Below are 15,715 nucleotides of genomic sequence, written 5' to 3'. Positions count from 1 at the left end.
GCCCTGGCCAGGAATCGAACCCGGGACTTCCGCACGCCAGGCCGACGCTCTACCACTGAGCCAACCGGCCAGGGCTTCATTATATATTTTATCTTTCCTGTTATCTTTTATAAAACCCCAGTCTCTAATTATAATTTTTCTAAGCCTCTTGATCAACACTGTATTAGAGAAATGACTCAACAAAAGGAATGCGCCCCAAGCACTTAGAGCATGTTTGGCACATAGTAGATGCTCAATATATATATATTTAATGAATGGACGGATGCAAATGAGAATTCTGACTCTCTGATTGTCTTTTAATAGTCACGCATTGTTGACTCATATGAGATAGGATTAGGTCCCAATTCACTAGCTACAACAACATTCTGGACAACTGGCTCTCCCCAAGTTGTAGACTGAAAGACAGTTTCCATTCTAAATTAGGCAGATGATATTACAATGACAACAGCGAGCTCTGCTTCTGTACTTGCAGCATTTGAATTATCCCGTCCCCCCCAAAAAAGTCGGGTGTTATCATTTCTATGACATCCTAAATAAGGGAACACTTTCATAAGAAGCAGAGCATTATCAAAGATACATAGGAGGAAAAACTGAGCTAAAACCAAAAGATGGTTAGCCATCTGAAGTCAGATTTATGAATTTTGACATTTAAAGGTTTTCCCCGCCTTCTGAACTGATGACGATTGGTCAGCAGAACACACTAGACAGCAATGTACAATACCAACTCTGCTAGATCTACACAAAGACAGAAGAGGTGGCCTCCTCCACAACAGAATTATAAGAGCAATTGAAATGTTCATCTCCCCTAAAATGTCTTCTTTGTCTAGTTGCTCTAGTTCTGAAAACCCCCAACACAGATCACCATTCATAAGATATGATGGCTCTCAGTCCTTCATGCATATCAAAACAGGCTTTGCATCAGAAGCCACATAAATTTAGATAATCCCGGGGCTTCACTCCAGACCAACCCAATCACACTCTCCAGATGAGCAGTTATTTAAAACGTCCGTGGATGACTTTATGAGCACAGAATGTAAGAACAACTAATGTCTCCAGGAAATCCTTATATGCATATAAGTCACTGAAAAGGGTAACACATTAATTCATCCCTCTATTCATTAATGCATTCATTCGAGAACAATTAATTATGCAACTACTGTGTGACAGTAGCCGTGTGAGAAAATGCAAAGTAGTAAGAATATTAACAGTCACCCTTGTTATTAAAAACTCCGTACAGTGCCAGGGCTGGCTTCATGGTTGTGCTACCTGTGTAGGGCTTGGAAGAGTCCCATATTTAGTGTCATCCTCTGATGCCACTATTAAAATTCTTGATAATTTTGGGACACAGGGCTCTGCATTTTTATTCTGCACTGGGCTCGGCACTCGCCAGGCTGGGAATATCAAAGCTCAGGTATGGTTGCCCCGCTTTCTTCATCTCCTCTCCTATCAACAGTATCGCTCATACAAATGAACGAATCTTTACTGAAAACGGGGGCGGGGGGTTTGATGTATCATCCCTGTGCTAAAATTCATCCGCTATTTCCTCTCATTGCCTCATCTCTTCCCTGCTTGCTGCCATTTTTTTTCTACCTGCCCCCAAATGTTGCTATCTTATGGCAACCGCCAAGACAGGGTAGCAAAGCTGCCATGGGAGTATATAGAAAGGATACTCATACTCAAGTGTCCAGAAATGCTTCCTGGGCAGGCTGAGGAGTTGACAGCCTAATTTTAAGGTGGAGTCAGAGGAATTCCCTATACACAAGGTTGAAAACTGTGAGTGGCTTAGAGGAGCTTGAATCACAGCCATATTCTTGCATCAGAGGAAACAAGGACATACCTTGGGGGACTCCAGGAGGGGCCGCGTGAGGCAAGCCCTAAAGACTGCACAACCGGAAGGACATAGGAGCAAGACACCAGAGACAAAGGGGGCGGTGTGAGAAAATGCAAGGATGCAAGAACACACGCATTCATCTCCATTATTAAACCCTGAGCACCACGGCTGGCTTCGAGCGTACGCAACCTGTGTAGTCACACAGGACCCCACATTTAGAAGCACCCCAGGCTAGATTTAATGTTCTGCTGTCACTGTCTTGAAATCCTTGATAATTTTTGATAAAGGGACTCCGCATTAGCACTATGCAAAATGGTTTACATGCATTATCTTATTTAATCTGTGCAAATCCAGAACATATCACAGCGATTTAACGGATGAGCAAACCGAGACGGGGGTGGTAACGTACTCTGCCAAGCAGTACAGCCCGAGGAAGTGACGGAGCCAGGATCTGAACCTGAGTTCTTCCTACTGCCAAGGGGGGGTGTTTAACAACAGTGGTCGGCGGCTGGCTTTCCAGGTATCGACAGGACCAGGTGCCTTGGTTGGCTAGAGTGCAGGGGACATAAAGGGGACTAGCAGAAGACAGAACAAGATGGTTGAGTGAAACTGGATCCCTGAGCAGTGATGGATTCCTTGCTTTTGGACGGAGAGGGGTCATGATCAAGGCTGTGTCTTAGAGAGTTTATTATTGTAATAGTGTATAAGGTAATTTTGAGGAGGACAAACAAAAAAGCATAAAATAGAAATCTGAGGACCACCTTTGTCCTTCTAACACGAGGTAACAGTTTTAATAATGAAAGCTACTGACCCTGGCCGGATGGCTCAGTGGTAGAGCATCGGCCTGGCATGTGGGAGTCCCGGGTTCGATTCCCGGCCAGGGCACAGAAGAGAAGCGCCCATCTGCTTCTCCACCCCTTCCCTTCTCCTTCTTCTCTGTCTTTCTCTTCCCCTCCCGCAGCCAAGGCTCCAGTGGAGCAAAGTTGGCCCGGGCGCTGAGAATGGCTCTATGGCCTCTACCTCAGGTGCTAGAATGGCTCTGGTTGCAACAGAGCAACGCCCCAGATGGGCAGAGCATCGCCCCCTGGTGGGCATGCCGGGTGGCTCCTGGTCGGGCGCATGCAGGAGTCTGTCTGACTGCTTCCCCGTTTCCAACTTCAGAAAAATACAAAAAAAAAAAAAAAAAAAAAAAAATAATGAAAGCTACTGTTTAACGAGCATTTACTCTGTGTCAAACACTGTACCTGGATGATGCTATTCAATCCCTAGTAAAACCCTACAGGGCAAGTACTTTTTATCATCCTCGTGTTATTGCTAAAAAAAGGGGGAAGCAAAGGGAATTTAAATATCTCGTTCCTGGTTACACAGCCAGTGAGCAGCAAAGACTTTTTTATTTAACTCTGGATCCTGTGATTTATACCCCAATAAATATCTTAACAAGATGTCCTTTTCATTAAAAAGGTTCTAAATATATATGAAAAAATTTTAAATATAATACATATGAAAGAATACTGTTTAAAAAAATAAAACAAAACCCAGAAGGGAAGAATTTTAGCAGTTTTGAGAATCAATTATAAAGCAACTCCAATTAAAACCTTTTGTTTCAGGCACAAAAACAGAAAAGCAGATCAATAGGACAGATTGGAAAATCCAGAAATGGAATAAATCATTTTTAAAAATGTAATGATTACACCAGCTTCCAGTAATAATAATAATAATAGTGTTAGAAACAATTATTTAACAAACCAAGTTGGAATAACTGGATGATAATTTGGGGATCCACCCAGATTAGATCCCTATTTTTACACTGTACACAAAAATAACCTTCATATTGATTGAAGAGTTAAATACAAAAAAACTGAATTGCAGAAAACCAGCAGGAGGTGGAATAGAATATTTATCAGATTTGTGAAAGAACATCAACTTCAGCTTTGAAGCAGTGGAATAAATCATGAAGGAAAAGACTGACAGATTTGAATACATAAAATTTTTAAAACTTCTGTACAATAAAAAAAGATAGCAAGACTAAGATAAAAAGGACATTATACTTAGGGCAATATTTGCATTCCATCTGACAAAGAGGGCTTTAAAACTCAAACTATATATATATATATATATCTCCTCATTTGAATTGATAAGGAAAACATCAGACCTCAAAATATGAATATGTAGGATATGGAAAAAGCAATGAACACACAAAGAAGTACAATCAGTAAAGAAAAAAAAAAGAGAAAATTGTTCAGCACACCAATAATTAATATAATAAAAGTAAAGCAAACTTAAGATTTTTCACCTTTCTAAATAACATTTCCTGCCTGACCAGGTGGTGGTAGAGTGGATAGAGCGTCAGACTGGGATGCCAAGGACCCAGGTTGGAGACCCCGAGGTCGCCAGCTTGAGCGCGGGCTCATCTGGTTTGAGCAAAGCTCACCAGCTTGGACCCAAGGTCGCTGGCTTGAGCAAGGGGTTACTCGGTCTGCTGAAGGCCGACATTCAAGGCACATGTGAGAAAGCAATCAATGAACAACTAAGGTGTCGCAACAAAAAACTGATGATTGATGGTTCTCATCTCTCTCTGTTTCTGTTTGTTTGTCCCTGTTTGTCCCTCTTTCTGACTCTCTCTCTCTGTCTCTGTAAAAAATAATAAATAAATAAATAATAAAAAATAAAAAAATAAATAACACCCCCCCCCCCCCCAAATGGCAACACCCAAGGTTGACATGGTTGGATAGATGGAAACTTGTCTATAGTTATCCTCCCTGGTGGCACTACGAGTGGATACAACCTTCTAAAAATCAGTAGTTCCACAATACATAGCCAGAGTTGGGCTCAAAACCACACTGATTTTCATAATCAGTAATTCTATCCTGAGCACTTTATCTTCTGGAAATAATAAAAGCAAAAGTGAATATGAGCCCAAAGATGTCCATCTATTACTGTTTATAATGGTGCAATACCCTCCTGGAAACAAGAGAAGCATCCAGAATCAAAGGAGTGGCTTTATAAACAATGACACAGACAATTAAACAGGGGAAGATATTTTGAGCTTTTCTCACCAGAAATTTAGTCCAAAGGGATGAAGAAAGAAACAGAGGTAGTGTGAACGGAAGTAACATTTAAGAGAAAATCATGAAATATTTCCTTTAAGGTTGTCGGAGCCTGGGTGTATCTATCAATGGAGGGGAGCAATATCTTAGAGGTAAAAAAATATATAAAAAAATCAGAGAATGGGAGAGAGAGGAAAGGAAGGAGAAAAGTGAAGATGATGGCAGGGAAGGGAAGGTGAGACGGAAGGCGGTATGAAGTCCCACACGGGACACTCAAAGGCAAACAGAGAAGAGACTGTTGTGGAAATGAGGAACATGTCTTCCTCTGGAGTAAAGACAAAGAGACAGAAAACATTTGAAGTGAAGACAAGGATCAATTTGATCCTTTGACAATTTCTTACTCAGGCAGGTGTATCTTGGTTTGGCACAAAATCGGGTAACCCGCACACCAGAATGTTGTAGTTATCCAACAATTTGTAACAGCCTTTATTCAGTCAGCATTTAGTCCCTTCCCAGCTAGGAAAGGAAAAATGAGCAGAAGTGCCACCAGGGGGCAGGTTTGGTACTGGCAAAGGAACTAAGAAGATTTGCAAAAGTCAAAAAAAAAAAAAAAAAGAGTCTTTTCCTTCAGCACAGGGTTCATTTTTGTTTTGCAACAATAAATACAGCATCTAGTCCAGAGAAATTTCCTTAATGGCTGTGTTAGAGGTATAAATTTTGCTCCATAAACTCAGGTGGGCAAGAACGTATAAGTGCCTTATATCCTTATTTCTTTGAAATAAAATTAAATCCAACCTCAAGACACTGTTCCTACGAGGCCAAGTTAAAAGCCAATCTCAGTCATCGTTATGGCTCCCAAAGCCCCAGAGGGTCCCATAGAGGATCTGAGACTCTCTTAGTCAGTGCAGACATTTAAAGGAAAGAACAAAATAATTTTTAATAAGGACATCTATACCGGTCTGGCTTTCCTGGGGAATTTAAGTTTTTACCTATGAAAATTCCTGTCTAAGCCCCTGAAAATAATAATTAAAAACCAGAAAGCAATATAAATAAATAAATGAATTAATAATGACAACAATTTAACATTTTTCTTCTCTGTGTTGAAACGTATTAACACCAAGCAGAACTCATGAACTTGGCTGTTATGTGCGCATATCCAATAAGAATGTTGTTGGAATCTTTTGCTGCTTGTAATGTTATAAATCCCATGTAGTACAGCCTTTTAGAAAGACTGTGACTGTACAACTAGGGAAGAGAGAGATGAATGTAAAAACCACAAAGCATTCAGAGTATCCCGTGTCCTTAAGCAAAGGGATACCCCATTTCCCCTGCTGACTTCTGAAGACGGCCATACTTACGTGCGATGTACCCAAGTGGCTCCTTGACCCTTCATTGCAGAATGACACAAGAAGAAACCGATTACAGCTTATTAGAATAGCTGAAAAATTGTAGATGATAACATCTCTACCTGAGACAATATATTTAATACCACTTTATCTCAGGTATTAATAGTGTGAGGAAAGAGAATACAGTGTCTACAAGACATAGAGAATTCATTAGTAAGTGTTTTCAAAATCTATACCCCAGCTACTATCAGAATGAGGGCCTCTCAAGTCACATTCAGAGAGATTTTCTTTGAAAGGCTTTACTATGTAAGATTTTCCTTAAATGTAAATTTTAAAGTAAGTGCACCTTTAAAAAATGAGGGATCTCCGCTAGGAAACAGGATTTTTTTGAAGACTATATTATCAAACTTGTATCTCAGGGTTAAAAAAAAGAAACTCATCTTTGGAAATGAAACAAAACATAAAATACTCTTGCGACTTTAAAGAAATGGGTGATTTCAGCGGTAGAGTGTCGGCCTGGCGTGCGGGGGACCCGGGTTCGATTCCCAGCCAGGGCACATAGGAGAAGCGCCCATTTGCTTCTCCACCCCCCCCCCTTCTTCCTCTCTGTCTCTCTCTTCCCCTCCCGCAGCCAAGGCTCCATTGGAGCAAAGATGGCCCGGGCGCTGGGGATGGCTCCTTGGCCTCTGCCCCAGGCGCTAGAGTGGCTCTGGTCCCGGCAGAGCAACGCCCCGGAGGGGCAGAGCATCGCCCCCCTGGTGGGCAGAGCTTCGCCCCTGGTGGGCGTGCCGGGTGGATCCCGGTCGGGCGCATGCAGGAGTCTGTCTGACTGTCTCTCCCCGTTTCCAGCTTCAGAAAAATACAAAAAAAAAAAAAAAAGAAAAAAAGAAATGGGTGATTTAGTTTGCAATCCCCAAATGCGTGATTGGATGTGTCAGTGGCACAGATGGGGATGGAAAGAAAATCAGAATCAGAATCCTCAAAAATATACAGAGGCTCTCAAAATGTGTATGAGTTCTTACGCACATCTGTGAACACACACACACACATGCACACACACAACAGAAGTAAATGGCACATAGCACGGGGCACTGAAGCCCCACCTACAATCCCAGGAAGTGGCCTGTTTGGGTGTCTTCCCTGTGAGGTTCTCAGGAAAGCACAACCCCCTCCCCTGTGTATGCAGTCTCTTCTTCAAGTGCTGTTCATCAGAAACCTGCCAAGGAGAATACTAAATTCTCTCTAAAGATATCCGGAATGCCATATCAAGTTCTATGCCAAATAAGCAATAAAACAACAAGCCCAACAAATAGGTTCTGAAAGATTTATTCCTCTTCTACTGTTGAAGAGAAAGGAGCCTGTTATAAATGACTAACATTAGTCACCAATCTGCAGGTCAGCAAATAAAAAAAAATAAAGTTGAAATGACCATGCATGAGTACAAAAAGAAAACTTGTTAATTACTTTTAAGAATGTAAATTTTGTTGGCATAATGTAGAATGATTTATGAAATGTCAACCAAAGAGGAAATCTTCTGCTTCATAACATTGAGTAATGATGAGACAAAACAAAAGGATGAAGTTTTCAATTATATTCTCTGGGTCTTGTGCATTCCAGTTTATCTTTGTGGTCTATCCCCAACTTTCGTGCCCCAATATCTGATCACTGGGATAAGGCTTCAGAAGAAACAAACACGAAAACCTATGCTAGGCAGTCATGTTAGAGAGCAAAGTTGAACTCTATCACAATGCTGGAAGCTTTCATGGAGCCCTGGGAAGCTTGCTAAAGATCTCAGAATAGACCATCAGGGCAATACCTCTGGATTTAAAATCAATGCAGATAGTGTGAGAATTTTAATAAGGAGAGAGAAAAAGAGAGATGGGAAGAAAAGACAAATTATACACTATGTCTGGGGGAAAAGTCATGAGAGAAAATAGTTTGCAAACTAATTGATTAAACAGTATATAATCATGATCTTCTAACAAAACTATCCCTTGTGTATAAGAAAAAAATAGAACATCTCATTTTTTCTTTTTCTAGAGAGAGAGAGAGAGAGAGAGAGAGAGAGAGAGAGAGGTAAGGATAGAGATAGACAGGAAGGGAGTGAGAAGTATCAATTCATAGTTGTGGCACCTTAGTTGTTCATTGATTGCTTTCTCATGTGTGCCTTGACTGGAGCAGGGGGGGCCTCCAGCTAAGCCAGTGACCCCTTGCTCAAGTCAGCAACGTTGGGCTCAAGCCAGTGAGCTTGGGCTTCAAGCCAGCATCCATAGGGTCATGTCTATGATCCTACGCTCAAGCTCAAGCAGTCAACTGCACACTCAAGCTGGTGAGCCTGTGCTCAAGCAGAATAAGCCCACACTCCAGCCGGTGACCTTGGGGTTTCAAATCTGACACCTCAGCATCCCAGGCTGATGCTCTATCCACTGTGCCACTGCCTGGTCAGGCATAGAACATCTCTTAATAGTTTTTTAAGATTTTTAATTTTATCTTTTAAAAACTTTGTATATTTAAAAAATATATATATATACTATATTTATAAAGTAATATGGCCCTGGCCGTTTGCTGGGTGGATAGAGTGTTGGCCTAGTGTATGAATTTCCTAGGTTTGATTTTTGGTGAAAGCACACAAGAAAAGCAACCATCTGCTTCTCTCTCCCTCCCTCTCCCCTTTCTCTCCCTCTTCTTCTCCTGTAGCCAGTGGCTTCATTGGTTCAAGCATCGGCCTCAGACAGGGCTTCCAGGGAGATCCCAGTTGAGGTGCATGTGGGAGTCTGTCTCACTATCTCCTCTCCTCTCGCTTAAAATAATAAATAAATAAATAAAGTAATAAAGTAATGTATGGAGATAATTTGGAAACAACAAACACACGTGGGGGTAAATGCTCAATTACTTTTTCCAGTTTATTTACCTGTTAGGAATGTGTAGTCAAAACCTGACTGGCCTTTTTCTAGATAAGTACTCAAGGGAACCTATGGCTTCTCTAGGTCAATACTGTACACTTTGGTTTCTTATTGTTGTTGTAGCTTCTATTTTTGCGAAAGCAATATACATTAATTGATGGAAATGAAGAAATTATAGAGAACTAGAAAAGAAAGAAAAAATCACCTTCAACTCTATCTTTAATATATAATATTTTGATGTCTGTTGACTATCCCTAATCTAACCAAAACTAGTATTTTATATATATATATATATAAGTATCTATACACAAACATGATTTTTCAAAATTGTTATCAAACTCTATTAGCTGTTTTATAACTCATTTTAAAATTAATAGTAAATTATGGATATGTTGTTGTAGAACAAAATTTTAATTATCTATGTACTAGAAATTTGAATAAAGTTATGCACTCAAATTTAACCATTTCCCATGGTTGGATGTTTAGATTCTTTTAAATGTTTCGTTATTTTAAATAATGACTCTGAACCTCTGAGTAGCTTTTCTGCTCTCACAATTCTGTAACTACTTCAAAAGGATACCTGTCTGTAAGTGAAGTCACTGGAAGAAGATATATGCCAAATTAAGATACTTGATATGTTTTATAAAGTTGGTCTTCAGAAAATTGTCCAGATTTATGTGCCCATTAACAGTTATAATGAATCCCATGACATTCTCACCAACACTAGGCATTAACATTAAAACCACAGTCATTTGGCAATTTGATTAGCAGAAAGCTATCCATTACCTAGTTCCTAACCAGTTTCCTGAGTAGTAGAAAAACTGCTCAAACGCCTCTGGCTCAGTTCATTGGTTCAGGGGTCTCAATCATGGAAGCCGCCATTTATTGAATTGAAAATACACGGAGGCCTTTGGATGCCATGCTGGTGGGACTAGATTTTATCCTGGGGACCAGTCAGTCTCATGGGAATGGTACTATACCCCTCAGGAGTATTTTGGAAATTTGGGCAGATTTTTTTGTTTGTACAATGCATGGGGTTGCTACTGGTGTTTAGGGGGTGGGGACCAGAGAGAGATGCTCACTGCCCCGCAACAGAGCAGAACAGTCTTGAACAATGAAGAACTGTCCCATGATCACACAGCTTCTAAATATCCCACTGGACATGCATGAGGGGGGACGCCTGGGTACAATGATCCAAGCCCGGAACCTAATTCTATTAATATTTTACACACTAATGCAAAATATTCTCTGCCTATTTTTAATAAATACTAAATTTTTTGTTACCAGGTAAATCAAGGGGAAAAATGTTTTCTTTAGAGCTTTACCAAGGGTTATGCACCATTTAAAAACTTATATCACTAATACCACATCATTTCTGTTATTTACCTTTACTGTGATTCTAAGAGTATGCGTGAGAATTTTATTACTTCCTTGTGTCTTCTAATATGGACATGCCCATGCATTTATGCAATGAAATATGTCTTCATTATCAATTAACTTATTTCTCCTTATTCCATTCTGTAAAAGGCCTTCTATTGCCTTTTACAAAATTAGATGTAGGGAGGTCATAAGTTTCTACTGGTTTCATTTTGGGAGAGTAAAAGAAACATTAACAATATTTATTTTGAACAGTGGTCACTGGGTCCCTCGGGTGGAAAGCTGCCGTAGAGAATGAGATTCTATTCGGAGGCAGCCAGCAGGAGAGTGACAGGAGGAAGGAGAGCTGCAGGGGTGAACGTGCAGACAGCAGGAAAATAAATGGGAAGAGGAGATGGCAGGAGGCAGAGCCCAGACAGGAGGCAAATACAACCTGGGCGGGGAACCAATGAAGACCTAGAATGCTGCAAGGCCTGAAGGAGTCAGACAGAAGAATGTTTTATAGGAGACAGCTGAAAAAGAGAAGTCATTGGGACCCAGTGATTAAATACAGTGTCACAGAGTGATTGTTGCAGTGTTATTAGATTGCAGAATGATCGTGTTCGCACCCACATTTGCAAACACACACACACACACAATACAATACACATATACGCCACTTGCACACCCTGAAACACCAGACTCAGCACCGAATCATCCCTCTCCCCTCCCGTTGTCAAAGCGGAGACTTAGCACACCACTGATTCTGAAATCTGACAGCTCAACCTGACGCTAGGCTGAATCGAAGCAGCAAAGCCTTACTCGGTTTATTTATTTGTTTGTGAGTCTCCATCCAAGATAAACCTCAAAATAAATTTCAAGTGCGCTTTAAGTGCACTCCAGGTTATAAATCATATATTGCATTCTTATACTACAGTAAGCATAAAGCCACATAGATCAACAATAGATATATTTATGCTTCCCTTCTTGCCAAATTCATGCACACTCACCCATACAAAGAGAGAGAATAAAAGGAAACTAAGAATCTGAGAACCAGTGATAATTTGTCTGCAGTGTACATGCTTACTAACCAGAAGCAGCCATAACTATTATATAAATAATAGTATATCAGACCAGACAAGAAAACCATTGTTCTAAACGGCAGAGAAATTATTTCAAAATGAAGAGATAGAAAATCATAGATGTTAACCATAAGAGAATCAAAACTAAAAAATATTGAGGACTAGAAAACAATATCCTGATTTAAATTCTTTTATGTGTGTGTGTGTGTGAGAGAGAGGGGGGGGGGGGACAGAGAGAGACAGACAGACAGGAAGGGAGAGAGATGAGAAGTATCAACTTGTAGTTGTGGCACTTTAGTTGTTCATTGATTGCTTCTCATATGTGCCTTAACTGGGGGGGGGGGGTGTCTAGCTGAGCCAGTGACCCCTTGCTCAAGCCAGTGACCTTGGGCTCAAGCCAGCAACCTTGAGCTTCAAGCCAGCAATCTTTGGGCTCAAACCAGCGACCATAACGTTATGTCTATGATCCCACACTCAAGCTGGCCACCCTGTGCTCAAGCTGGTGAGCCTGCTTCTCAAGCCAGATGAGTCTGTGCTCAAGTTTGTGACTTTGGGGTTTTGAACCTGGGTCTTCGGCATCCCAGGCCAGTGCTCTATCTACTGCACCACCACCTGGTCAGGCTATATTCTATTTTCAGTTAGGCATAACTGTTACATGCTGAATTATCTGATTTTAGCTTTTATATCCATCCTCAATTTCACATCTTCTGATAAGAAATAATGTAAATATTTCTTTAAATACTAAAAAAGTGAGCCAAAAATATCTCCAAACATATTGGGACCCTTGTCTGTGCAGTAGTACTGTCAGCAAACCACAAGTATCTCATTCTTGGTTGCTTTTCTTAATAATCAAAATGTGAGAAAAATGGCAACCACTTTCTTCTCAACTCTAGCAATCAACTCCCCATTCCAAAAAAAAATAAATGAAATAAAATAAAATAAAAGTCTGTTGCATTTCATCAAAGTGGAAAATGCCCTTAGAAACTTCACCATTAAATTCTCACATAGTTCAGTTCTTATTTTTTTAATGGGTCATGTACCATTTGAATGTATTCTTTAGTACTTTCTTATTTGCAGTGTGTGACAACAATGCAAGACAAATCCCAAGGACTATGTTAATTGCCTAAAATGGGTAAGGAAGGGCTTGTCTAGATAAGCATGGATAACGCCATCCATCTCTCCCCACTTCTGCTACCTGATCTCAGGTTTGGCAAGAGGCAGAATATTTATACATTGGGTGTGCATTATGCTACAATGCACAAGGTTTAATGAGACATAAATAAGTAGAAAATGACCTGAGGCTAAAAGGAGATGCTGCAGGTGAGGTTACAGCTTGATGAGGTTTGAGCTGGTTGATTGGATTAGGTGAATGATTAGATTAGGTGGCTGATTAGGTTGGTTCGATGATTAAAGGCCATGGTCTTCCCTTTTCCTCTTAATTGGGCACAAATTCCAAGCTCCTTGTCATGGGAGATGAGAACCCATAACCAACCCTCTGCCTGCCTGCTGCTCTCATCTCACCTCGCTCACCTGCCCCTCTGCACCCCTGTGGTTTTTGAATCACATTCTCCTCTCTGAGGACTCCGGGTCATCATATTGTCATTCTTCCTGGAATCCACTTCTTTACCAATTGTCCCCTGGCTTGCATCTAGTAATTGTTCAAGACTCAGCTCCAGTGTCACACAATTGGGACAGATATCCTTTCTTTCGGCTTCTACAGCAAACAAAGTTCATCGCCATCTAGGCACCTCCTAGTTACCTTGTGATTGTCTCTGCACTCATTTTTCTCCTCGGATAGGAGCTTCCTATGTGCAGGGACCAAGACTTTCTGATGTTTGTATTTCTAGTACACAGCATACAGAACCCTCAGTAAATGTTTAATGCCTGCTGACTAGGAAGTTCTTCCTTTTCTTCTAAAGGTCAAGAGAGAGCCACTGACTATAACAGCTGTTCAAACTACCATCGATTTCCCCATTGAGAGGAGGGAGGCGTTTGCAGGTCAGAGCTGGTACTGACCAGGGTCATAAAGCTGGCTGTGTTTGAGAGGGAAGACACAAGGATAGAGGATTACCTAACTGCATGGCGCCAACTGTCATCAACTCTCACTCTATCTGCATATCATGGCCACAGAATCCTCAGGGAACTCCCAGTGCATTCACGTCAATAAACACTATGTCCATGCAGCAGGGGAGTGTGGTCAAGGAGTGTTGATGCAAGAAAGTGCATAGCCCTAGAAATTTGGGTTAGAAGCAGGATTTCATTGGCAGGGCCATGCTAAGGGTGGTGCAGACAAGATACAAGAAGTCCCTACAACTTGGGGCTTCTCATTCTGGATTGTCAGCCCTTACAAACTGTGTGTGAAGACACTTTCAAGCACATTTTGTTCAATAATCAGTTGAAATCCATTGCTGGTATCTCTTTTTTATCCTATAAGCCCCATATGCATTAAATGCAGGGTAGAAAGAACAGAAAGTCTCATACTCACAAAGGATACCAGATTTAGACTTTTAACATTTTCTCCAAGTGAGAAGATACAGTCATCTACTAGCAAAACTGGAAAGAAGAAGCAGTTCATCATCTAACTTTAATCTTGTGTTCTGTTACCAGATAGCTTTCTGAAGTATACTGCAAATTAGAACTTCTAATAAATACTGTATCTTTCACACAGCACTATTATCTTAAATTTGTGGGAGTGTCAAGTATGTTGATTTGTTCAATGTAAACAATGTTTTCAATTGTGTGGCATGTCATTAGTTTTTTAATATATTGGGAGCCACCTCTCTAGTTCTTCAAGAAGTTCTTGCAAGCGCAGAGTCATTTATAGGATCAAGAGAGAATGGCATTGACTCTATTTCAGCAAAAAGAAAGATACAATTTACTTACTACTTACCACATTCAGCTTTGCCCAGAACTCGGGTCCTTCTTTCATCTCTCTGAGGCTTGGTGGAATGTACCAAAAGCAAATATTGGCATATTCAGGCTGGGGATTAAGAAAATTTGAACATTGTTTTGTTAACTTAGATTAATCTTAGAGTGAAATTAAAGTTTTAGCTAGTTTTTTTAAGCATTAACAACCGAGAATCTAGCCCTGGCCAGTTGGCTCAGTGGTAGAGCGTCGGCCTGGCGTGCAGAAATCCCGGGTTCGATTCCCAGCCAGGGCACACAGGAGATGCGCCCATCTGCTTCTCCACCCCCCCCCTCCTTCCTCTCTGTCTCTCTCTTCCCCTCCCTCAGCCAAGGCTCCATTGGAGCAAAGATGGGCCGGGCGCTGGGGATGGCTCCTTGGCCTCTGCCCCAGGCGCTAGAGTGGCTCTGGTCACAACAGAGCGACGCCCCAGAGGGGCAAAGTATCACCCCCTGGTGGGTAGAGCGTCGCCCCCTGGTGGGCGTGCCGGATGGATCCCGGTCGGGCGCATGCGGGTCTGTCTGACTGTCTCTTCCCGTTTCCAGCTTCAGAAAAATACAAAAAACAAAACAAAACCGAGAATCTGATAAAGGAGACACCCACTCTGCCTCACTACAGATAGCAGCCTACTGGGAAATTTTCTTCTCAGCTGGTGCTTCTAGAGGGCGGTGCTCTCTAGGTCAGGGATGGGCACAAGATCAACAATTAACATAAAGTTTGAAGTAGACTCAACCCAGTTCAGCCCATCAGCACCTGATACCCGTATGCCCAGAGATGCTCTGGTTCCTCCCTCTTCAACCTTAATCCTTAGGTTATTTCTAACACCACCATAGCCTCCCAATAATCCCCTCTCTACTTGTGGTAGCCCAGGTTGTCTTCTGTTACCTGCTACATCTGACAAATGCAAAATCCCTGATTACCCGTGAGCTGACAATGGATGACATACCTGACTGAGTTTTGCTTAACCAGCTCTGCTGTGACCCTAACCAATGCTGCTTTGAGGAAAGCGGGGAAGTATCACCTTGACTTCCAGCTCTCAAATATCATTATCAATCTCAACTATCTGTGGGAACGTGAATCAGCTTGGGGGAACTTGCTCAAAATGGAGATTCTTAGTCCCTGTGCGTAGGAGGCCCAGAGTCTGACTAAAGCCCATCACAGAAAAGGATGAAGAACTGACATTTTCAGAAGCATCTCAGGGCCCTGGCCAGTTGGCTCAGTGGTAGAGCGTCGGCCTGGCATGCA

General features: G+C 41.4%; 1 protein-coding gene across 2 annotated transcripts in view; it reads right to left on the bottom strand.

Annotated features, from left to right (window-relative positions):
- GADL1 (glutamate decarboxylase like 1) overlaps positions 1-15,715 on the bottom strand; it is a 186,774-nt gene that overhangs the window by 47,293 nt on the left and 123,766 nt on the right. Inside the window, exon 14 of one of the 2 annotated variants that reach the window (XM_066350801.1) lies at positions 14,456-14,545. The exons of the other annotated variant lie outside the window; for it this stretch is intronic. Within the exon in view, the coding sequence (XP_066206898.1) occupies positions 14,456-14,545 (90 nt within the window). The remainder of the gene's footprint in view (positions 1-14,455; positions 14,546-15,715) is intronic. 2 annotated transcript variants of the gene reach the window in all.

This window comes from Saccopteryx leptura, chromosome 10 (assembly GCF_036850995.1).
Source record: "Saccopteryx leptura isolate mSacLep1 chromosome 10, mSacLep1_pri_phased_curated, whole genome shotgun sequence".
NCBI classification, from domain to species: Eukaryota; Metazoa; Chordata; class Mammalia; order Chiroptera; family Emballonuridae; genus Saccopteryx; species Saccopteryx leptura.
The sequence above is the reverse complement of the archived record's forward strand: the minus strand, read 5'-3'. Positions and strand labels throughout refer to the sequence as shown.